Source organism: Erpetoichthys calabaricus, chromosome 7, assembly GCF_900747795.2.
Source record: "Erpetoichthys calabaricus chromosome 7, fErpCal1.3, whole genome shotgun sequence".
Taxonomy (NCBI): domain Eukaryota; kingdom Metazoa; phylum Chordata; class Cladistia; order Polypteriformes; family Polypteridae; genus Erpetoichthys; species Erpetoichthys calabaricus.
This window is the reverse complement of record NC_041400.2, coordinates 95,822,148-95,847,887: the sequence shown is the minus strand read 5'-3', so window position 1 is coordinate 95,847,887 and position 25,740 is coordinate 95,822,148. Positions and strand designations below refer to the sequence as shown.

The following is a 25,740-nucleotide window of genomic DNA, read 5'->3' as shown; positions in this document are numbered from 1 at the left end:
AACTAATGTTAATTTTCCATTACAAAAAGTACACAGCACATTAATAATTTAGGTTTGTGAGAAAAACAATGTGTCTGCCTTGTAGGTCTTTGGGAAATACAGTACAGCTCTTCAACACAGAGGACTGAATATCGAGCCCGGGAGTGGGGTGGCATGAGCTTTGATAGCCAGTATCTCTGTAGCCACACTACACCAACGATCAAGGTGCACAAGAATGAAAAACTGTAAAGGCTCAAATGTGGCCAAGGCTGTCCCCTTCTGTGTCCTTCACTTCCAAGAATATCAACAGTCACTAGGTGATACATCATCAGATAGGAAAAACAACATTTGTAAGTGGAAACTCATGATTTAGAGGTCATGACTCTAGGACATGACTAAGATTATTTCAAGAAATATGTTGAGCTAACCTTGGGGCTGGCACTTTATCCCGACTACTCTGTGCGTTAGGACGAAGAGAGCTGCAAAACAAATGTCCAAAAAAAGAAATTCCAGGCTTTTGTTGTTTTTGTTTTTCTTTCCTTGAGACACATTAAAAAAAAGACCAGATATACAGTACATTCCAAAGGATTTACACTTTTATATGCAGTCTTCACAAACCTTAATTTATAAATAAAGAGCCTGAGGTGCAAGACCCTCCTCAACCTGACAACTGTTGTACTTAACAAGGAATTAGAATTACATGGGGGTGGGGGGAAATAAATAAATAAATAAAAGTATGATTTTTTTTTTATTGATTCATATTGAAATGTCCTACTAGGAAAAGGTTATTTGGAAGGAAGAGAACAAAACTGTCAAATCTTATATTCAGTCATCCGTCCATTTTCTAGATCCACATTATCTATTATAAAGGTCTCGGGGAGCTTCTGCCTATTCCAGCAGCACTTCAGCCTATTTTGGATGGGTGAACTCCCACAGTAAGGGGCAATTTAGAGTCAACATCCACCATATCTGACTTATCTTTAAATTGTGGTGAGATACCAAGATAAAAATCATGTAGGCACCAAGAGAACATGTCAAGTCCACAAAATTATAATGAGGCATGAGGTGAACTCAAATTCTTGGAGTCACAAAGGTGATACGTAATGAGTCTCTGCGCTTCCCTGTGTTATCACAGTTAAATCTATTCTATCTCTCATACCCTTTCAATATTAAAAATTCAAAAGTCAAAGGTTTCTATTTTTTCTATGTTTTAAGAACTCTGTGATTCCTTTCTTTTTTGGCTGCAGTGTCTTTTTCAGACAAGGAAATATTTTACTTGATAATTTCACACTTTTTAGAGAGATTTCACCTTTACCAAACTGTAATCTTTATTTTTTTCTCATTGTACAGTCTAGTTTTGATGCATTCTCTGAATACGGCAATAATAAATAAAATTGACTTATTAGTTTTTTATACTCTGTTCTTCAGGTTTCTTTCCTAACAGAGCATTCAGTATCTTCTGAACTGGCTTTCTCCATAATGGGGTGGAAGTCCAAGTAACACTGGATGCAAGGCAGGTTCTAACACAGGAAAGGACGTCGGTCCATTGCATGGCATAAATATGCACTCGCTTGTGGAGTTCAATGTACAGTTACCATTATTCTCAACATGTGAGTCTTTGGAATAAGGGAACATGACAAGTTTAACTAGGGAAAACCCACATGAACATGGGGGGATAGCAAGCAAACTCCACATACTAAGGGTCCAGAAAAACTGTGAGACAGTAGTGTTAGCCAACGTAGCACCATGCTGCTTCACAGAACTTAACCTATGTAAGTCGTTCTTTATTTCCTTCAGAAAATGTTACTTTCTTTTCAAATAATAAAGAATAATTTTTTTCCTGTTCAAAATAAAAATGTATGCTTCGACTCTTTTTCCATAGAAAAGGTGTCCCTTGATTTGGCTAATTTTGTTTTTTCCTGAAAAAACAGCTGTTTGTGTGTTACACTTGGTCAAAGAGTGCTTTGCATTACTATAAAACAAGAGTGGTTGGGGGACTCAGCATCATTTCAAAATGAGCACAATACCACTCTGTTTTTGAGGGGAATGGCGATGAATGTTTTTTAAGAACTGTTTCATTAACTTTTGCGCTGAAGCTTTTTAAATAATTTTATGAAAGGTGTTATATAGATTGAATTAAAAAATATGGTTGGTAGTATTAGCCAACAGTGAAAATCTCTCTAAACAAATCAAGTACAGCAGTTGACACTGCGCAGCCCCTAAAGCCTGAAGTGGAGAACTCCTAAAACAAGAGGGTCTTGCAAATCTAAACACTTAAGAAGCTGCATTCTCAACTTAACATCCAGGAAAGTAAGTGACATATTTTAGCAACAATTCTTATTTTTGAAGCAAGCCACACAGTGAGAACATTCAGACTTCACAGTAACACAAAACAACATTTTAGTAATGAAAGACTGCCATTTCCTACAAGAAAACAAAGTTGACAAAAAGCAAGCACTGGTTTCTAGCTTTCTAATCATCAAAAGCATTCATTAAACTAAATGATACCAATTATTGTCATGCCCAGTGGAAACACCTTCTTACAATTCACATGAAAGAAAGCCTGGCTAGATACATACATCTTTAGTGCAAACATATATTTAGCCCTTGAAGAAAGCTAGAAGGATATAACGTCTTATCAAAAGTATTTAACCACCTGGAAATTGAGAATTGAGTGTAACTAAAACCTGTCTTGTTTAGTCTGATGGAAACATGGCTCATGACAGAAAAGTGTTGTCAAACAATGCAAGAAATGCCTGTCCCCTTTCATATAGTGTCACAACAAATCTGTGTGGCTCCTTATGTGTCTGGATTGCTTTCATACTTGAACTCTATTATTCATACAATTGAGTTCCCAGAGTGTTTCTGAGCAAGCACAGCTTTCAGAATTATGATTGCAGTGTTTAAAAATGAGGGGTGTATATATGCAATGCAGACCTCTTTCTCAGCTACTCATTGAATTTATTTTAAATAGCTTTTTCAATGTTTGGACTCTGGCCTTTTCCACTCAGCTATCTGAATTGCCAAGCATACAGATTTTATCCTGGAATGTATATCTCAAGTCTAGGGGGTCCTCCTTGAACCCTGGAGCAACCAAAGCTTTAAAACCTATAAGCACTTCCAGCCCTATCTAGGGATCGGGCTTCAAATAAACAGCAACATGGAATTAATCAAACACTTCTTGGAAAAAGCGCAAGTATTATTACAGAAGAAAGGTCAGGCTGACCATTTGCCAGTGAGTTCTTCACTAAAGTAAAGAAAATATCAGAATCTTTGAATGTTCTATTAAATGAGGCTGGCATAGGTATTGAGGCTTTGTAGGATCTTTTAGAGTAGCCCTGTCACGTAATACCTTTTGAACAAAACCAAGTACACAATCCTCAATCTTTCCTCTACCCACCTATCCATTTCTGTATTGTAACTAGGGCAGTGTGTGTGTGTGTGTGTGTGTGTGTGTGCTCTAATGGCTCGTGCACAGTACAGTTTCCTAGGGGGCTACATAAATAAGGTTCAAAGTCTCTCTGACGACATGCGCTATCCCTTGGAATATTCTGTAAGAACGGATGCCATCCTCACTACTGCATGAGCTGAAGATCAACTAATTTGTAGTATTGTAATAAATTGATATTTCAAATAACTTTAATCATTAAGAAAAGTGCAATAAAGAATAACTAATTAGGATATAATGAAATAGTGAACAGGAGACTTCAGACAGGTTATCCTTTGCTTGAAAGAAAGACATACCAAAATATAGTGTAGAAGAAATGTCTTATTGAAACTTTTTAAATTAACTAGGATTTGGAACACACTAAAACAGCCACATTTTCTGTGTGATTCTGACAGAACATAAGCTGGGAACAGAATGAACTAGAAAAAATTAGTAAGAAACCAAAGAACCAGGGCCACTCTATAACATCAGGCCATAATAAGCTACTTGTCTCAAAAGGTTGAACTAGTGTGAATGAGAGCAATGAGGAAAGCAAGAAAGTGAACAGCACACTACTCCCATTCCAGTAATTTTTGAAGAAAGCTGCATTGAAACATTAGAAATAAACTATTAATGTTGGGTTTCCGCTCTACCAGCAACGGGATTAATCTAAATGGCTACAAATCTATAGTGATGCTGAAGACAAAGCAGACTTTGTATTATATGTGACAGATGGGAGTCGCAAGTTAGTTGTTTTGGTACCATTTTGGAACCGGTACTGAGGTTTGAGAGCTGGTATTGATACCAAAGTCAAAATTTTTAGTACCGATCTAACACTAGATGGCAGTTTGCCAAAATAAAACAAAATATGAAGTGTTAGTAAAGTGGGGCTTTTATTTTTGCTGTTCAAAACAGACAAGCAAAGTATCAAACTGTAAACATGGGAAAAGTATCTTTTTATGGCTTTCAATGTGCATAAAAAGCAAGGCCCATTGAATACCTTTGTGCATATACACCTCCTGAACATGAGCTAATACGTTCCTGACAGCCTGTAAAAGGTTAGTAACTGCAAGCAAAAGCAGTAAGATGAAATGATAAGGACCAGAAGAATAATGCTGTTAACCAAATGCAGCAGAAACGCAAGGAACCTGGTATGTCAGCAGGTAATGTCTTTCAGAGCTGCTAAAACTATAATCGTCACATCATTTGCTTTGATTCTGCTTTTTGGTATATCAAGAATTTGAAATCTGTTATGAGTGAATAAAAGTTTAAATCTGCTCCCCTGCTTGCCTTGTTGCTCTAGCTTACTGTATAGTGCTTAAACATAAGAAATTTGACAGACAAGAGGAGACCATTCAGTACATCAAGCCTGTTTGTTTAGGTAATAGCTAAGCTGTCAAAATATCTTATCCAGATTCTTCTTAAGGTTGTCAAGGCTTCTGCTTCAACTACATGTGTCAGCTGTTTGTTGAGTCCCACAACCCTTTACTTAATGAAGTGCTTCCTGGCTTTAGTCTTAAATGCACTTCCCCTTAATTTCCGCTAATGTCCTCGAGTACATGATTCACCCTTAAACTAAAAGAATGTTGCTGGAGAATTAGAGGAGAGGAGACACCCTCCAGTACAGAAAGTGAAGCCCAGTGGCAGTCGCCCACTTTGGGTGTAGTCAGAGTATAGTCCCAGGTGCAAGTGCATTGAGGGTGCAGGCCACATCTCTTTGTGTGACAAGTGATTGAAAGGATAAGAGGACAAGAGTTGGGATGGAGAAGATATGTGTGGGATATTAAAAAAAAATAAAATTTGTTGTTTGAGAGTTTACTTTTACTACTTCTTTGCAAATGGTATGGGCTTATCCAGAAAAAAATGTTCACAAGTTTGTCAGGAATTATTTCACTAGTTGCCTCATATATAGTTGGTTTGAGAATGAACTCAATGGTCCCACTGTTCTATGCACACAAAATCTATTTAAAAAGGAAAGAGCAGTTTCAGTTACATTGATCTTTATGGTACAAGAATGAAAGACTGGAAGATTGTGAGAATTTCAAATTGCAGAGAATGCAATATTTAATTTTTTAACATTAGCTGAAAAGAATAAAACACACACTTAAGGGACAACAATGTTTTGATTCACTTAGAAAAATTCAAATGTATTTTAGACTTTAGTGCAGTTTTTACTTTTTACGAGTAGGGGGACTATGGATCCAATTTTTTCAGTGCTTTGGGACACTAAAGGATTTAATCTAGGTCACAGAAAAAAATGAGAAATAAAGCACTCTCTAACATCCCAAATACATACCAAACCCCTCTACCTGTAAAGACACTAGACAATAAGTTAATACATCCATGTACGTACATTTATACAAAAAGTACACTTTAAATACTTCAGTTGCTATTGTGCTTTAATTGTTTATATTTAAAGCAAAGATTATTAAAACAACGTAATGAGCCTTGGTTTTGTCCAGAGCTTGTTCCTGCATTAAGCAGGATATTGCTGGAATAGGCGTCAGCATCCTACAACCACGACCTGGAGTAAGCTAGTCAGAAAAGGGATGAACAGTTGAAGAAAAATGAATGTATAAAAATTTTTCTATTCCTTTTTTTTCCCTAAGGAACCCTTTTCTATTTAAAATATTGAAAAAAACAGTATATGGGAAATTAACTTTTCAACATTCAGTTTATTATGTTATTACTGGAAGCTATATTCCTTGATTATAAGCTACAAATACACACTAATCTGTCTTAAAAAATTTTTGAACAACAAAAAAAGCACAAATTTTGGACAAAGGATGGAGTTCTGTGTCAACAGCATTGGTCAGTTTATCTCACAATCCATCATTTCCAGAGACTAAATAATATGCTATACTAGGAACTGCTTGTCATTTTATTTAATTTTGAATTCTATTTATTTTCAATCAACAGCCATCTCTTCACTGTCAAGGAGACTCTCCTGCTGTTAATATACAATTCTCATCTAATTCAGCGTGTTGGGGGTCTGCCTTGAGCTGCACTATCGTCGTCTGCAAATTTGGACCACACAGACACAAGGTAAACAGTCTATTTTACTCTTATAGCCACAGCAGTAAGGTGATACAGAACATATGGCAAAGCATCCAAAGTCATATTTGATGAAAAATATCTAGCTCTACCTTCCATCCATGTTTATAGCCATTTACATGATTTATGTGCCAAAACCTATTCTAATTCAAAAGCTAAAAGAAACTAGGTATGGAAAACATAGTGATATGCTAAATGAAAAAGAGTTAACACTAAGGAATGCTGAAAGCCATAGTTGCTATAAGATTTAATTTAAGTTAAATTGATTTCAGGGTTCAGAGTAATATTAGTTTGGGTATTTTGGAATTACAATGCATTCTTTTTGGATTACTCTAACTGCAACCTTATGCATACACTGAACAATGTTGCAGTTAGATGTAGTATTTTAAAAACTCGAGCACTACAGCAGATAAAGAAAGCCCTCTGCCAACAAGAATGACATAACCAAGTGGATGGCAAGTAATCATTCAGCTGATGTACAAGCATTTTCAAGGGTCAAAGTTAGTGCCCTAGCTGATTGTGTCTCCCTCGAGAGCTGCCTGACAAATTACAACAGAGAGCTTCCTGCCAGAAAACATTCTAACATCTAACCAACGTCCAGGAGTCCATGTAATATAATACAGCCATTGCTCATCTGAGACAAACTTGGCCTTCAAAATGGCATCTAATTATTAAAGATGAGGTTGACATGCACTCTTCTAGTCTTCAAATATCTAAATGCCTTCAGTTACAATACAGGTTAGTTTTATTATTCTGTGAATAGTGTCCCCAAAAATATTCACATTATTTACAGAAATGTTGCTATTTCTAAATATTGCACCATAGACCAACAGAAGCTACTGTTATTTCTTGGTTTATAAGTTTTAAATTTATAGCTGCACATTTTTCACAACCATAAGCACTGAATTCCAAGGCAATAAACGAGTCAATTAGATGGAGGTTCAACCTGACAGCTCTGTGGCCAGCCTTTGTGCTGCTATCCAGAAAGAGCTGCCAGAGCCAATGGAGTCCAGTACTGTCTGGCAGCCAAGTGACATGGCAGAAGCTTTAATGAGGGAATGCAACTTTAATAGTGCAGTGTCAAATACTGTAAGGGGTTGTTGCTTCGGTGAGGCAAAAAAAAAAACACACTTCTGACATGTTACACAGTGGCATATGTGACCTTGTAACAAGTCACTGCTTTTGTCTCCCCCATACAGGCTTTAGATGTAATGTCATTTCCTTTCACTTCACCACCCATTTCCACCACCATCAGCTGTCAGCACAGGAAAAAGCAGGTGAAGACAAATTATTGATTCTGATAACTGCCTTGACATGTTTGTGTTCAGACTCAGCACTAGCAGTAAAAGCCTTCTGGTTTTCAACTGCCTAGCATAAAGTACTGCAGGTGTCATCTGTCAGGAATATCTTCCCCATGCTGGCTAGGTAACCAGAACTCATCTATTAATTTAGCCAGGCATCCCTGTAATATAATCTGAAGCATATGACTATGTCACCCTTACATGCGACAAGGGGTTTTAGTGTCTGCATATAAAAGTTTTACTTTAACTACCATTTGCTCAATGTGATCACATCGACTTCATTTCATTTTGCAAGACTATCTTTCACAGTTTTTCCCTCCTGAGTTGGCAATCATAAACCAATTGATTACGACTTCACTTAGTGCTGAATTTGGTGCAGACATGATGAATAGCTTAGCTGTTATTTTGATCATCGTGCCTTGAAAGAGAAGATGCATCCAGCAATTATTGAAGAATCTACAAGTACTAGTGCCTGTAATGGCTTTGTGTCGCTACTTGTGGAGGATCCAGAAAGAATTGCCCTTTCCTTCTAAGATCACTACAATCCCAATTTTTGGTTAAGGAAACACTTTGACATGCTAATATAAATATGCATTATCAAGACGAGTAAACTAACTGGCTGTGAAATAATACACAACTAGAAGGCAATGGCTTTCTCAGGACTCAAGAAAATGGGACTGTGCACAAGAAGATAAAGACCCTAACGGCACTTACCTAATAAAGGGTAAATGTGGTCACTAAATATAGCTCCCCAAGGGGAAACATTCCAGAACAAAACATAGCCTAGGGTATAACTTTGTAAAAATGGTTAATCTGTGCAAATCCTGGCAGAAACATGTTCAACAGTGTGGCTTTGCATAACAAACACACACTCAAATACACATGCACCTTTATTTATTAGATGGAAACTGACTGCTTAACTGGGAAGGCAGTGAGAGGACTGAATGTACATCTTTCATATAACACGGATCTGAAAATAATGAGGATGATGATATGGAGGAGGAGGATAAATGAGAAAAATAGTTACAAACAGAGAGCAAAGGTCCCTAATTTGGGTTGGCAGTCAGCTACAAAGCTCTTCAGTTAAAGTGTTTAGCTCAGAGCCTTACTAAACACAAGAAGGCACAAAGAATGAGCTAAAATCATATGCATTTATCTATATGAGCTAAGTAATCTATTTGTTGTATTTATTATTATTAATCCAACAATATTAAATTTCATATGTAAACAGTTTCTCCTTAGTTTTATATATAGTTGGTTGTGTACTAGAATAGCTTTTACATGCCTTTAGTGGGAAAATAAGATTTTGATCAGATAGTAAATCATATAGAAATGTACCATTTCCTTCTGTTCTTGTCTGCAGCAAAACTAGGATTATACAGTGAATGCCCCAAGGCTGAGGAATATTGCATATGTGTAACCACACTGCTTATATGGTTACACATAATTTGTAACACTTACCTTCAGCAATTACTACTAACTGTAGGTCTTCAGCTTGTCATGTCACTGTGCACACTAATGTCTCACTTCTTTAAAGATTAATTATGCAAACCTGTGAAACATACTGTAAACTACACTAAGCTGGTGCATGTATTAAGCACTACTGGTGAATGATACTTGAAAGACAAGTCTTCTACATGCTGCTAAACTGTAGCTATATACTTTCAATTACATGAGAATTTAAAAGGAATGTTGAAAGGTAAGTTGAACTATAAATCAATGGTTGAAAATGTGAGGAAAGGGTATCTCCAAGAACAAAATACTATCATATCATACAATTTCATAAGCCCCTTTAATCCTGAGCCTGGCTGCAGGGAAGCTGAAGCCTAACTTAGCAAGCATAAGGCTGCAACAATTCCTGAACAGGGTGCTAGCCCATCGCAAGGTAAACACATGCACATCATGGTCAATTCAGCATCACCAACTATTTTTTATTAAAATAAATTGTCTGAAGCAACAAGAAATGACTGGTTACATGCTGAATATGTCACCCTTCATATCTATGATAATAAGGTTTCCAGAGAAACCTGAGGAGCTGCCTACTACTGCTGAACTGTTGATCAACATATCCTTTTCATTAGCTCTAAATGCAATAGTGCAATACTGACAGGGTATCAAATGTTTAATCGATATAATCAAAACTTTTTCAAATAATTGGGAATAGTGATGACAAAGCTTTGGAAGTCCTCAAGTCCAAAATCCTCAATACTTGTAAGGAAACAGCAGGATTATAAAGTACTATACAGTATGTCTAATGAAAACAACCAAAACTTCTAGCATAAGAAACAGCCTACTCAAAAAGTCAAAACTAAGGTTAACAAGACAGGCAGTGCCCAACAATCCAAAAGCAAATGTAACTCTTCACCTATGATGCGAGTGGCGTTTTCAGTAACTGGAAGACCGTCTACAGTTTGACTACTCAAGGAAGCAGAGGCCAGTACATGCAAGATTAAACATAAGAAATGGGGATTAAATAGAATATTTGAATACATTTATAAACCAGCTACCCACTGTAATTTAAAAACTATAATATGTTATGAGAAGTTGATTTAATGCTAAGTCAGTTAGTTTTTTGAGGACCTTATACAGTAGAAGTATTAGGCGGAGTGGTGGCTCGGAGACTAGGGATCTGCACTGGCAATCGGAAGGTTGCCGGATAGAATCCTGTAAATGTCAAAAGGGACTGCTCTGTTGGGCCTTTGAGCAAGGTCCTTAACCTGCAATTGCTGAGCACTTCGAGTAGTGAGAAAAGCGTTATATAAATGCAAAGAATTATTATTATTATTATTATTATAAGAATAGAGGTAAACTGCACGGAGTAGAGTTGCAATTTATAACAAAGTTTTTACAGTTTTACAGCTGTTTTTTTAACAGTTGTTTTTTTCCCACAACTCTAACACTTCCTTGAATTATACACAGAAACAATAGGAATATGTCAACAATGATAGTAACTACTGGTTGACTGGTTTATAATTGTTAGGAGAACCTAAACAGTTTATAAAATGTAGCCTCAACAGGCATATTAGCACTGGTAAGCTATTTACAGTACATTCATTCAGTTCTATTCCTTGGGAATAGTGTACATGATTGGTGTGAAATAACATGCAAAACCTTAGAAAAAAGACTAATATACTTATTGAAGAAGTTATTATGTCTGGCATAATTTATTAACTACTTTAATATTTTTACAATAAGCTATATCCAAAACTGACATTGTGAAAAACCCATTTAGACTTCATACGATTTATTGAGAAAGTCAGGCATGTTAACTTTCTCTGGTCTAAGGACAGAGCACCAAATTATAAGAAATGTCCCATGCTGTTCTGAAGATGCCCTTATTATACACCACATAAAGGGATTCTTTTCTCACTCCTTCCTTCATGTAGCAACTGAAAAGACCACTTAAATGTAGGCTGACTGGCTCACACTTGGAACACCTGCTCTTACATGCTTTAACTTCAGATATGAATTAAGACTAGTTATACAGTATGTGCATTTATGCAAACTATGTTTTTCTAAAAATTTAAAATCTCTAGGTTATCCACTTTCACTTTTTTAAAAAAGTGAAAATGTAAGCTCTGTGCTCTAGTTAATTGGGCAAAGTTTTTTACTTTAAATTGTAATATGTGTTATACTGGGTAGCTTCTTAGCCAATTTCCTTTTCCATTCTTTCTTTGAAATATGCATAAAGAAAAAAAGAAAATGGCTGTTATTTCAAGACTTTTGTTTTGAAGCACTATTTTCCTTCTTCATATGTGGCAGCTTGGGTGCAGAGACGATATTGAAAATTGTTGACAATGGTTTTATTTATCATGATAAATAATATTACCATTTATCAGCACAATCCCATTTAAATTGCAAGTGCGCAGGGCATATAAAATGCTTTGAAGTTTAGAAAAACAGTGATGGAGGGGAAAAACACATACACAAAAACCACAGTAGCATTTCTCACACAGTACAGACATGACCCCGTAGTAAAGGATAACCCAAGAAATGTTGAGAAAAAATAAACCAACATAAACCCAACAAAAGCACAGGTGCTTTAAAAACCACCAAGGAACAGGACTCTTAAAGCCAGAGAGAGACAGAGAGAGACAGACAAGAATGGATATAAGAATTCTGCAAAATCAAATAATGTGACAAGTTAGCAATGGAGGGCCTGTTGATTGGCTAGAAACTGAGGATGCTAATAGTGAATCATTTCTAGCTCAGAAAAATGGATGCCATATTATTGCACATAAGTAACTTTGTAATGGTGCCATGTGAGTAGTCTTGTCTCCTCAGTTTGGTAATATTGTTACTGTCCTTTATTTATGTATATAGTATAATATAAATGTTGCTTTCTATTATAAATAAGAAGAATGGCAGTGATAGACAGCATTTGTCCTTGAGCGGTAAAACTTTGTTTTGTCACCATTTCCTAGGTTTTATGATTAACAGACAGTGCACACAGAGAAAAGAGTTTGGAACACCTAATGACTTTCCATCACAATTCTCCTGCAATTTGAATCTAGAATGATGGGGACTACATTTTCCACGTTTTTCTCAATTTGCTCTCATCTACTGTATATATTCCCAGACATTAAGTTGGTTTATTTTGATTATTCACAGACATTGCATGAACATCTGGGGAGTTCCAATAATAAATGGTGAGATTGTTTTCATTTTTCATAATCTTTTGTAATATATTCACTGTTAACTCCCTTTATAGTGGTCCGCCTTATTAATCATTGGATTTGGAATTAACTGTAGGGATTGTAAAGACATAAAAGATCTGTACTTTGATGGTGGTAAAGTCCACCTGTATGCTTAGAACTTAGATCTAAGAGATCTAATAAGTATCTCAATAAGATGGCCCAGTTATTACAACTTTAGAAACTTTATAAAACATCTCAAAAATATTTTGCTTTGTTTTTTACAGTTGACAAATACTTTCCCATTAAGGCATATAGCTTTGTAACTTTGAATTTGCCGATTTTAAAGCGATATACAGTATTTATAAATTTGGTACAGTAGGACAAATAAAAAAAATAATGTCAATAAACATTTAGGTGGTAAAACCCTATCAGGTACCTCGGTTCACGAATGTCTCTAAACACGTACAAATCGGGTAACGACCAAAAAGTTCACCAAACTTTTGCATCTGTTCACGACCACACACTTGGTATGTGAACAAGCCAGTTTCCCTTTCGGTTTGTGCGCGCCGATGATTTCCGCACATGTTCAGTCTCTCCCTGTGCATTCCCTGTGCAGCGAGCGAGAGACAGACAGACAGACAGACAGTCAGACAGACAGACAGAGAGACACACACGCGCGCACGAGAGAGAGAGAGAGAGCCAGAGAGAGAGGGTTGGCCGCATAAGGCCGAGAAGGCAGTTAAACAATGCACCGGGCTTGTTTTTAAAGAGACTGATTCGAGCATTGTTTTAACCTCGTTGTATTTAATGGAGGCTTTTTTTCTATTGGATTTTAACCTCCACTTCACTTCTGTTTACAGCGATCAGTTCGTAGCGTACATTGTTGCAATGTTACTTTTCTTGATAGTTTATTAAAGTACGGATTTTTTCAAATGTTCATTTTTTTCCCTGTGCTTAAAACTCTTGCAATGTTAGTTTTCTCTGGTTGTTCAAGGTTTTCTCAGTGTTATTCAATGTTTTTACATTTAGTTTTACTATTACGCTGTGCATTCTAGGGTATAATTAACTATATTTGTGTTTAAAAATCTTTAAAAAAAATATATATTTACATACAGTTCGTACGGTCTGGAACGGATTAACTGTATTACATACAGTCCTATGGGGGAAATTACTTCGGGTCACGACCAAACAGGGTTACGACCAGAGTTTTGGAACAAATTACGGTCGTGACCCAAGGTTCCACTGTATTTGGCAAACAGCCACAAAGAACTGCTTGGGGAAAATCAGGAGTCAGCGGCTGGGTTGTTTAAAGAGGAAAAAAAAAAAGTCTAGTTTTAACAAAGACATTGAAAACCTTTTAATTAAGTTCTGGATGTGAAAAAAGTTTACATTTTCAAAAAACAAAGAAAGTCTAAAATCTACTAAAAAAACCATCAATCTCACCTTTCTTACATTGAAGTATTTGATTGTTCGTAATCATGACAAATTATGATCAATAAAACTATAAAACTCCCTAAGCCAGCTTACTACTAAATAATACACATTTGTCTACAAAGATATTTATTCCTATAGGTGAGTTTCAAGGAAAAGAAAGCTTTAATGACCACTGTTTCAGAGGACTCAGACTGTACAGCTCATTCTTTTATACTGTATAAGGAGCATCCACTTGAACCTCAAATGGAAACGTTGAATGTAAAATTGAGGGAGACCAAGTATACATATTGCAGAGTAGTTCAATATATACAGTAATTGATGGATTTAAAAAAACAAAAAAGCTGAAACAGATCCTTTCTTTGCACTCGTACTGGCACTAAGTAATTTTAATGCCCTAAACCTTACATAGTTGTACTAATACAACTATTCAGTTATTCAGTAACTCATGAAGAAGCAAAAATATCCTGAAATACATCTTTGGTCTTTGGGAGGTGTAACTAACTCCTTATTCCTTCTCTTGATTACATTTACATTGTTTGCATGTCATCAGCCATTCGCTGAAATTCAATCCAATAAATAATTTCTAGAGTACTAGTACTCAAATGCTTATACATAAAGCTCTACATTTTATTGCTTCTACTTTTAAGATTAATTCAAACCTCTAGTTCATGTTCAAAACTGAGATTACCAGATTATTTTTTGATATCAAATAAATATACTAAAAATAAACCAAAGCAAAGCATTGGTTACAGTTGAAAACCTAACCAATGAGATGCAAACAAAGGATTTTATAACACCTCCCTTAAATTCTAGTAGAAATCTGGAAATGGGTTATACCCGCACAACAGGTAATAATATAATCAAACATCTATATATTTTTTCAAAGATATACTTCACCCATTCATATGTTGGCAACACTACTTTTTCAGATTTAATATAAAACTGCATTTCTCTGCATGTTAATCCAAATCTTTGCGTTTAGTTTTCTTAAATCAGCCCAAAAACATTACGCAATTAAAATGCTTGTGCCTGTTCAAGTAAGAATGAGAAATGAATTGACAGGGGAGCTCTGGAAAAAGACAGAGAGCTGTAAGCCAAGAAACCTCAATACATATTACAAGAAGAAAGCAGTTTAAAGGCAATCGGTTTGTTAAACATCAAAATACATTTAAATTTGTTCAAACTTGCATGGTCTATAAAAATAATGATGTGGAGGGTAGGCGGGTGATGGCATTAGTTGTTTGTAGCCACTGACAAACAGAAGAGTGGAAAATGTTTTCTTAGTACAATGGTTGCATTTCAGAAAAAAAGCAGTATTTTGTGCTAGTGATACCTCTTAGTCTTTACATTAACACACAATTACTACGAGACTTCACAACTGTTTTGTATTCTTAGCCATAAAGAGTTCAGCGTCTGATGTTAATGTGTTAAATCCAACTGGGATATCATGCACTGTCATGAACCTAATTGCTTAATTACTTTATTATTTGCTCAGGTTACAACACGCCTCGGACAGAATTTCTTACTTCCAAAACAACTTAAATTAAGAACATTTTAAATCAGCTTTTTAATCCTAATAGTTTTTTTTAAATGCAGATGATAGTGTGGATGATTAGATTAAGCAAATACTCTGATACTCTACAGTAAATGAGATGCAGTTTTCATTAACCATTGAAGAAAATGGAATACGAATTTACATCTTGCCTAGTATTCACTGCTTGTGTTGTCACAAGCCTTAAGCATTTTAGTACAATTTTACTTCAGGAGATTCTCATATATATATTGTGAAGGACAGCCGGGTCCCATGCCCGGCAGGGACGCCCCTACTGCATCTGTTCCGGGGGAGCTACCATGGACAGCTCAATACCTCCCCCGGGATGCTTGGTGGCAGCCTCCCTGGCAGATGATGATTCCCCAACCGGGCACATGGCTCCATGGGAGATGGAGTCCTCCACAGCCTGGTTGGGGGCTCAGATGGCCGCCAGGGGGAGCTGCATGGACTTTGCAGCCCGGCTGGTCAATTTCTCAGCCCCACCCGGAAATGCAATTAGGCCCAGGTGATCAAGCACCTGGAATACTTCCGGGTGGGGTATAAAAAAGGCCAGCCACCACCACTCGGGACAGCCAGAGTCGGGAGGAGGAGGACTAAGCCTGAGGAGGAGTGGTGGTAAAGAAAGGAAGAGAAGAGTGTTGTGGTTAGTGGGTGTTTTGGGACTGTGTTGGGCCTGTGGGACACGGGGAAGGCGTGCCCCACGGCTGAAGAAAAATAAAGGAGTGTGCTTTATTTAAGTACGTGCCTCTGTCTGAGTCTGTGCCGGGTCGGGCGCTATATAGCGCCGTTCACAATATATATATATATATATGTGAGAGAGAGAGAGAGAGAGTACAAACCACATCGTACCTACCCCAAAATACAGCTGATTTTAAGAATGTGAATAAAAACTAATCATGGCTGTCTCAGTCTTACTTTTCTGATCAAGTAATTTTCCATATTTTCTTCTCATTGGGTGTGTAATTGTGTACATAAGCCTCAAATCCAAATAAAGAATGGAAAATTGTGTTATAACTCTAGGCTAAAAAGAATCAGGCAATGCGAGGACAAGGTTAAATACTTTTGAAAGCAGTAATCCTTCCTTTTCACTGAATACAGCAAAAAAAACAGGTCTTAAAGAATGAACAATTGCTACAATAACATACATCTTTCATAGAACAACACATTTAATAAACAAGTAAAATGGATAATAAACACAATAAGCCATTTTTAGTTTACTTTAATCTGTTAAATTACATGCAAGTACAGTGCCTTTAGAAAGATTTCACCTCCTGAACAACTGCAAATGTTGCCGTTTACCTTGATTTTTAATATATTAAATTAGTTTAGTCTTTGACTTAACACATGCAACAAAATAATTTAAAATTTTAAAAGGGAAATAATTTGCTCCCATAAGCATTCAAACTGTTGTTTGCTTACAAACTCTACCTTGTACCATTTACCATTTTGTGTTTTCTTGAGTGTTTGTGTAAGAGTTGCAAAAATCTGGATTTCCATCAAGTAACTGTTCCTAGCAGATTTGTTCCTGCCTTTAATGATAGATATATAATGTTAGCGTGGCACAAGCTTCAAATCTTTTTAAAATCCTTCCACCACCTTGAAATGGGATTCAAGATGAGGCTTTAGCTCGCCTACTCAAGAGATCCTGTTTGGCTATATGCCTGAAGCCACTGAAATTAAGCGTAGGGTCTCTTTTGCACACTGAAACACATTCTTGTCAAGGATTAGCCTGTATTTGGCACAACGTCTTTCCTCTACAGCAATGTCTTTCGGTGAGCAACATTTCTATATCATAATCAGTCATCACTGTGATCCCTAGTTGGAATGGTTTAAAACAGCTGATAAACTTTATACTTTTTTTTTCAAGCTATACAGTACATTTTTTAAATTAGACTAAAAACATTTTCTGTATTTTGCCTCTAGGCGTGTGGTCATGCGTCATTTTCTCAGGAGTAGTTTTAGTGCAGCCACCGTTCAAAAGCCCCAAGTCTTCCAAATTCCACAGTGATTGCTGCCCTCCAGATAGGGTCTCTCATCTTTTCTACAAAAAATACTCAGTTTTTATGTTACTTTAATGACCAAAGGCCTTCTGGCTCTGTTGTCCAGTTTTTTTTTTTTATCTTTTCCTTCAGCTGTTATGAGTTTGACTGAACTCCACATATTTTTCAACACCCTAGAAATCTGTATAACTCCTTGTTTGTTTCCTCACGATTTTATCAAGACAGTTGACAGCTCTTTGGTCTTCATCTCACAATTTCATCTTTGAAATCCAATTTTACAATTTCTTAAGTAATTAAGACAACCAGTTGAAGGTTTAGGGTGACTGCACAGAGCAACTAGATTACCTTGAGCTTAGTTTAGAAAATAACTGCAAATATAAACTTATTCAATCAAGATTATTGTCTGTAAATTCCATGTAAAAATTTAATTTCACACATGTACTCATTATTATGCATTTCTTATTTGAAAAAAATAAAGACATTTTTTAAATTTTGATGTGCAAAAATGTAAAAAAATATATAAAAAAATTAAAAATAAAGCTAAGGAGGTGAATCCATACTGAATGCACTGTACATCATATCAAAAAAAGCTTTAAAATTTACAGCTTCTGCAACACATTTAGCAAAGCCCCATTTAGCACAAGCAAACATTAGCCATGCAGACTAATTCACATTAGCAAACTATAAGCAAAAAGACTCTGGCAGCATTAACTAAATCCAAATGAACTGAAAAATAGAAGAAATGTTTCATTTATTTTTGCAATCAATGCATTTGTGCCACTTTTGAAGAATAAAAATATTTTGTTAAATTTGATTCTAAAAGAACAGTTAACTAATTTTAAAAATATATATATATTTCAGACTATACTTCACAGCTGCTAAACCCAGACCAAAGTGGTCGACTCGTTGTCCTAAGCCCAGGAGGCTGATGTTAAGTTAGGGCATCAATCCTTAACAAACTGCTCAAATTGCTCCAAAATAAGTGATATAAGGCATGAGTGTGGTACAGTCTGAAGTACCACATGGGTTCCCTCACCTAATAATAAGCAACATAACCTAAGGAATCTGGTCACGCCACATATGGGTGGATCCAGTTTGAAATGGTCCTGGATCTGAGGCACTGTGGGAAGGCAGGCGTGATGGGATGATAGATGAAATAAAGAAAGTGAGAAAGCGAAGGCATGAAGAAGACACTTTAAGAGACATACTGTACAATGTTGGGTAAAAGGAAGGAAAGCAGTGGAGCTATTGAATAGGAAGGAACTAGATATGTTCCATATGGTGGAATTGGAAAGGAGCAAAAATTATTCATACAGTAGCTGTAAGTACTGAGAGCATTTCACGAGTTGCTGTACTTTATATTTTTCCATTTGTTTTTCATCATAAAGAGATTAGGATATTAACACAATGTGCTGTACACACACTGGACAATTGATGGTAACCTTGTGATGAACCGTCACTGCACATGCCCAATGTGGTACTATAGAGGCAGTAAATTAAAGCTGAGGTAGGGACATTATTACTTAAATCTGGTGTCAACAGATGTATGGTAACTAATAAAATAGCAAGGAGAAAATTTTAGGGGGCTTCAAATTTGGTACACTTATTGTCAATTTAAAGAGTATGATGCAGTCTACACAAGCAAAGGAAATGATGTTCATTAATAAGGAGATTAGCAATACATGAATCTAATAGAGCAGTGGTTCCCAAACTCGATCCTGGGGACCCACTGTGGCGCATGTTTTTGTTCCCACCAACGTCCATTTTTCATTGGACTATTAGCCTAATTAAGTGAGTCATTATTTCCCAGTTTCTGTGTTTTGGAGTCAATGTCGAAATTACAAACTAAATATGGTAGATTGTTATTAAAATGTAATAAGCAGTTATCTGGAGAGGTTGTAGTTATATGGGGAATTTGTAGTTTTGTTTTTTTTTTGTCGGGTTCAGTATTTCAACCTAATTTTCATTCTGCTTTTCCAGGTGTTCTGATTATTTAATTGATTATTTACTAATTAGCAGGTCTGACACTAAGGTCGTTTCAGCTTTCATCATCCTGGGTTTCTGCTATGTTGGTTTTTAATTGTCGTTCTTAGGGTTAAATGAAGGGAGCAAACTACACAGAAAAAGGGGAAAACAATAGGAAAACAACAGAAGTGAGTTACACATTTATAGCTTTAGAAAAAAATAGAGATATTTCAAAATGTCTTATAAATGTAAAAACCATACTGTTGTTTTTCTAAATACAGAATAACGAGAAGAGTAAAAATGACCTGCTTTATTATCAACGAATGTGAATCTGGTTGGAACAAAAACCTGCAGCCACAATGGGTCCCCAGGATCGAGTTTGGGAACCACTGTAATAGAGGATGAAAAAGAACATTTTTGGACATGATGAAAGATGTGAAACAGCTCCCTTGAGGCTACGGCATATGTTAAAAATAAGATTTATAAGGAAGGATTTTCAGGTTTTACATCTTGTTCTAACTTCTAGATGAGTCTTATTCCGAAGCTGAAAAAAAAATCTTGAATGGCGCAGTTTAAGGTGCTGTTCGGTGTTAGTGACTGCCAGTCAACAACAAGAGTGCATAAAGCATTGTTTAAAATAATGAAAACGACTCAGGATTTTGTACAAAAATTCACGAAGACACTGAAAGATAACTGAAGGATTCTGTAAAAGGACTGGTTTATCAACAGCAAGAGATCTGATGAGGAGAACTATGCCACATGGTGAAAGGTGGAGGTGTAATGGAGCTAGAGGAGATGTAGCAAAGATGAAGAAATAGAAGATGAGAATAATGGATCTTGTCTCTAAAGTTGTCAAAAAAATTCAAAATGTGGAGGAATTAAACTTTGGGGCTACCAGCTAAATTAGATGAACTCTCAAAATGGCTATTAAATTGTTTAATATGGTTAATTTACACCTTCTAAGTTATCACCTTCATAAAATCCTTCTAAAAGTATACAAAATTTCAAGCCAACCAAAATAGTACAACATGACATCATTATCAAAAAGCAACAAAAATAAGCCTTGCAGCCCCTGCAGCACTTACAAATGGCTGGCAAGCTCTCAGACAGACAAGCTAGGCATTCCCACACCACGCCATACAAACGCCTTGCATCAAAGGCATACATTTAGCAAATGCCATGCAGGCTACTTAACTGAGATTATTCAACATGATTGTAAGAACTGGTCACTTTATCACATTCTCCCTCTTCAAAAACAGATGGTGATCACAGATCTTTTGAAGGCAAAAGTGCCTAGTGGATTATCTGACACCTGAACTCTTATTCCTGCCAAGACACACTCACTAAACATATAATTTTACTGGTTACTACTTTAAAAATTGATTTTGATTATAGTTTTGTCTAAACTAACAGGTGAGGCTAACATTAAAAATGAGTCACAGTGAAATGACAGAACTAGAGAAAGTTATAGAGGAAAAAGCATACACAATTTGGCAGTGTTACAGGAGACAGCAGAGGCAAACATTAACAGTTCCCTTCTTTATATAAAATCAGAGTTTAATTTCACTCTCACAATTACATTATCCATCATAAGTATTTTTCAAGACTGGAGTGTTTACCTCCATTCTCTCCTGCACTTGACACACGAGGTTACTGCTATTCTTGTTACGCTACTCATGCCATTAACTTACACATTACTGTATCAACTAGACTGGCAATAAGTGTTATTACAACCAACAAGTGTTTTGAGAATACTCCTCATTAACTAAACAAAAGGCTAAAAGCAAACACGGGAGACACTGTTTCTTAATGTGAACTGGGTCATAACCAGTGTTCAGAGCAATGACAAGCTTAGAATATTCCTAAATGGGGAAGCTAATGGCTCTGGATCAAATAATTTCAAACTTCACATTTGTATATATTTTTGAAAAATGCATTAACCCGCTTTCTACAAATTCTTATGCTATTTAAAATATTAAGTGTTTTCTTTACTAATCTTTAAACAGTAAATTAAAACAGAAAATCGTTTGACACCAAATTTTCACACATTTTTAAGCAGGTTATGATTATACTCTGTCACGATTAAACATTTGTTTTTCCTTTTAAACATTTTCTTGACCAAATTAAAGTACAGCTGTTTACTGAGCCACTGTATCAATCAACCGGTTAGATCTGTTGAAGGCACAAAGTTAATGCTTGATCTTGTTTTATTTTTCTTACTTCTGTTTGTCATCAGTCACCTCACTGTACATTTACTGTATTTGACTGCAGCTTTTCATTCCTCTGAAATTTACAGGATAGGTTTAGAGAGACGTTTTTACCACTTGTTTTAAATCTTGGATTACTTTTACCCCTCATGTTATGGCATATATTACTACAAGACAACCGCTAGGACACCCAAAACAGATTCTGCAAGGACTTGAAATTGGGTATTTATAGGCATGTAGCAAGGTGGTAATGGAGATGAAGCAGGGAATGAATAACAAATTTAACAGTTCAAAAAGCTAATGTTAAATTCTTCATCTTCATGGAGAGAAATTGGGTCCTTACTGTCCACCATCTGCTTTTCAAGTTTTCAATATTTTCATGCTACCATAGGATTACATAATTCAAAGCAGGTATTTATTCTCCTTAAATATTCTAATAATATTCATATACATACACATTTACATATTTCCTTTGAAAACATTTAAAACTAAAGTTAATTGAAAGGATTGATAGGGTGCTAAAAACTGAGGATACCACTCTTACTTAGTAGTGGTAGCCTTTTTTGGCCTATTATAGTCTTGGTGTTATTTGACTTTGGGCAGGTTGCAGCTCCATGGTGAGCCAGTAAAAGTTGTTAAAAGTAATCTCGTATCTTGCTTACATGAATTCAGCAATGTACAGTATTGTATTGGCAAGACTAATTTCAATTGCAATGTATAGATTTCTGACCTCTTACCAGATGCTATAGTTTGCTACAGTAGAAATCAGTACTGCTGAAAATACAACATGTTTATATCAACCACCTGCAAAATATTCTCACTTATAAATTCAAGTCTTGCCTCCATATGACAGAATTATACCAGCAGATTATAACTGGATTTTATAAGACTGTAAAATATATTGCAAACATTCTACCATGTCTTGCTAAATTAAGCACAGAGTTACTGATAAGATCCAAGCTTCATTAGTTTGTGCAAAGCATTGTGTATACTTCTTAAAAATCATATATTTTAAGCATCTGGCTTGATTAGGATTATCCAAAACATATCAAGGACAAGATCCAAACTGTGTTCATGCTCTTGTCTCTCTATGTCGTTTTGGGAATACCCTATGCACATATCATATTGGAAAAAACAATAATTGTATTGAACATACAGTTATTCCATACCTTATCATGGCACTATCTGGAGTAACAGTCAGTCATGAAACTGCATCTGTACTGCTTAGTTGTCTTTTAATTTTACTCAACTAAAAGAGACTCTTACTTGCCTTCCAGAAACCAGTGGGAAAATGAGTTCTTATTTTTCTTAAGATTAGAAAATATTTCATCTTCTCAGTAAGGAACATTCCAAAGCTTTTTTACTATTTGGCAAGAGTCTATTAATGATGTATTAAGATAAACAAGCTGGCTGCTCGTAAGCTTTTGGATGTTTTGGCCAAATCAATAGGCATTCATGCATATTGCTTTGCCCACATGGATAATGGAAGAGCAGCGCAGGAGTGCCAATATTAATTTGATTTTGATATGACTTTACATAAATATATGGTACTAACACTAGTTGAATTTTGGTAGTTCTTTGGCTAATTCATAAAAACATGATTAAAAAAATACAAAAATGACCAGACAGACTGTGTCCCTTTTACAAAATAAACAAACTCAATTTGGATACATCATATCTATGGAATTTTTTTTTTACTTTGTTGGAATTCTTGTTCAATGATTTTGCAAAACAATTAGTAAGCTCTAAGGACAGGGGCTGCAGGGTTATTTTCAAAGCCCCATGACCTGGCTTATTTTTAAAATAAAAGTTGAAACAAATCAAATAGCTTGAACATGGTAATGTAGTGCAGTGCTTAGAGCTGCTGACTAAAAAATCCTGGTGCCTGGGATAGAATCCCGTGACTTATTATTGTGCGTGTGCAGTTTGCATGTTTTCTCCATGCCTCTGTGGGCTTTACTCCAGGTACTTAGGTTTTCCTCTTACATATTAAAGATGTGCTGCTTAGATTAACTAGTGATTCCAAATTTCGCAGTGTGAGTGTCTTGGGTACGGGTGAGTGGATACTTCAATTGCCGGACACCCTATCCAGGACTGGTTCCCCCTTTCACCAAGTGCTGCCAAGATAGGTACCCTGCACCTGTGAGCTGGATTTAAAAATGTACAAATGTGCTGGTATGGAAACCGCCTCAAAATGCATTCTGGAAAGTGAACCCGATCAGACTGTTCTGTGAAGGATACGTTGTTTTGATGTTAATTGTGCCAGAATGCTTGTCATTTTCTGATGCATCTTCTAAGTGCTCGAGTACAGTAATCCCTCCTCCATCGCGGGGGTTGCGTTCCAGAGCCACCCGCGAAATAAGAAAATCTGCGAAGTAGAAACCATATGTTTATATGGTTATTTTTATATTGTCATGCTTGGGTCACAGATTTGCGCAGAAACACAGGAGGTTGTAGAGAGACAGGAACGTTATTCAAACACTGCAAACAAACATGTGTCTCTTTTTCAAAAGTTTAAACTGTGCTCCATGACAAGACAGAGATGACAGTTCCGTCTCACAATTAAAAGAATGCAAACATATCTTCCTCTTCAAAGGAGTGCGTGTCAGGAGCACAAAGCTGTTGAAGGCGGCAGCTCACACCCCCTCTGTCAGGAGCAGGGGGAGAGGGAGAGAGAGAGAGAGAGAGAGAGAGAGAGAGAGAGAGAGAGAGAGAGAGAGAGAGAGAGAGAGAGACAGAGTTTGTTTTCAGTCAAAAATCAATACGTGCCCTTCGAGCTTTTAAGTATGCGAAGCACTGTGAAGCATGTCGTTTCAGGAAGCAGCTGCACAAAAGATAGCAACGTGAAGATAATCTTTCAGCATTTTTAGACGAGCGTCCGTATCGTCTAGGTGTGCGAACAGCCCCCCTGCTCAATCCCTCTACGTCAGGATTAGAGAAAGTCAGCGCAATAGAGAGAGAAGAGTAAGCAAAGAGTAAGCAATCTAGCTTCTCAGCCATCTGCCAATAGCGTCCCTTGTATGAAATCAACTGGGCAAACCAACTGAGGAAGCATGTACCAGAAATTAAAAGACCCATTGTCCGCAGAAATCCGCGAACCAGCAAAAAATCCGCGATATGTATTTAAATATGCTTACATATAAAATCCGCGATGGAGTGAAGCCGCGAAAGGCGAAGCGCGATATAGCGAGGGATCACTGTATATCTAAACATCCTTAACACTATTTTTTTGTTACTTAATTTTTTTAAAGTTGGTTTATTAGGTATTTATTTGTGGATTCGTTTTCTGACATTTTGCATTTTGGGCAGTGCTCTTCAAAGGATATCACCATCTTTCAGGTTTGTATCAGTTGTTATGGTTAGGATATGGAGGATATTGCTAGGCGAGTGGGGTGGTATTACATTCGAAAAACTATTGCATTTGCATATTGTCTGAACTTTGCCAGGAGGGAAGACTGAACAATTTGTTGTAGATTTCATTTACATCTTTATGAAAAATCAAAATTAGGCTGTTTAAGGTGTTTTCAAGTTTTGTTTATCTATCCAAATTGATTTATGGTTTCTGACCTTTGCTTTTACAAACAACTCCATCCCTGCTACATTTCATGGTGATACTTCACTGCCACTCACATTAGTGCTGGGCGGTATACCGGTTCATACCAAAAACCGTTTTTTATTTTTGTTATGAAATGGATTTTTCTATACTACTGGATAATACTGCAAGCCAAGTTGTACTTGTTTTATTTTTTTTCAATACTGTATAATGTATCTGGGTAATGTGTAATAATGTGACGACATGTTGACTTTATTCTCGACATTTCCACTTTAATCTCGACGCTTATGACATGAATAAAGTCAACATGTTGACTTTCTCGACTTTTCTACTTTATTCTTGCCATTTATGTTGAGATTAAAGTAGACATGTTGACTTTACTCTCCTAATTTGTCATTAAAGTAGAACATCATAAACTAAACATCTTAAAATGAATATTTACTAGATTTTTTCAAACCCCGTCATAAGTTATGTAGCACATTAAATGCTTTGTGTTAAGTGTTCATGATATTCCTGCTCCCTGAACATTTAGAATGCTAAAATAAATACTTGATATAATTTTCATGATGAAATGCATTAAAGCATGTATTAATCATGTGGGGGCATGGTGGCGTGGCGGTTGCACTGCTGC

General features: G+C 36.2%; 1 protein-coding gene across 4 annotated transcripts in view; it reads right to left on the bottom strand.

Moving 5' to 3' along the window:
- The window catches only part of npnta (nephronectin a), a 160,330-nt gene that overhangs the window by 93,989 nt on the left and 40,601 nt on the right, over positions 1-25,740 (bottom strand). For 2 of the 4 annotated variants that reach the window (XM_028805193.2, XM_028805195.2), the window contains exon 3: positions 408-458. The exons of the other annotated variants lie outside the window; for them this stretch is intronic. In XM_028805193.2, the coding sequence (XP_028661026.1) occupies positions 408-458 (51 nt within the window). The remainder of the gene's footprint in view (positions 1-407; positions 459-25,740) is intronic. 4 annotated transcript variants of the gene reach the window in all.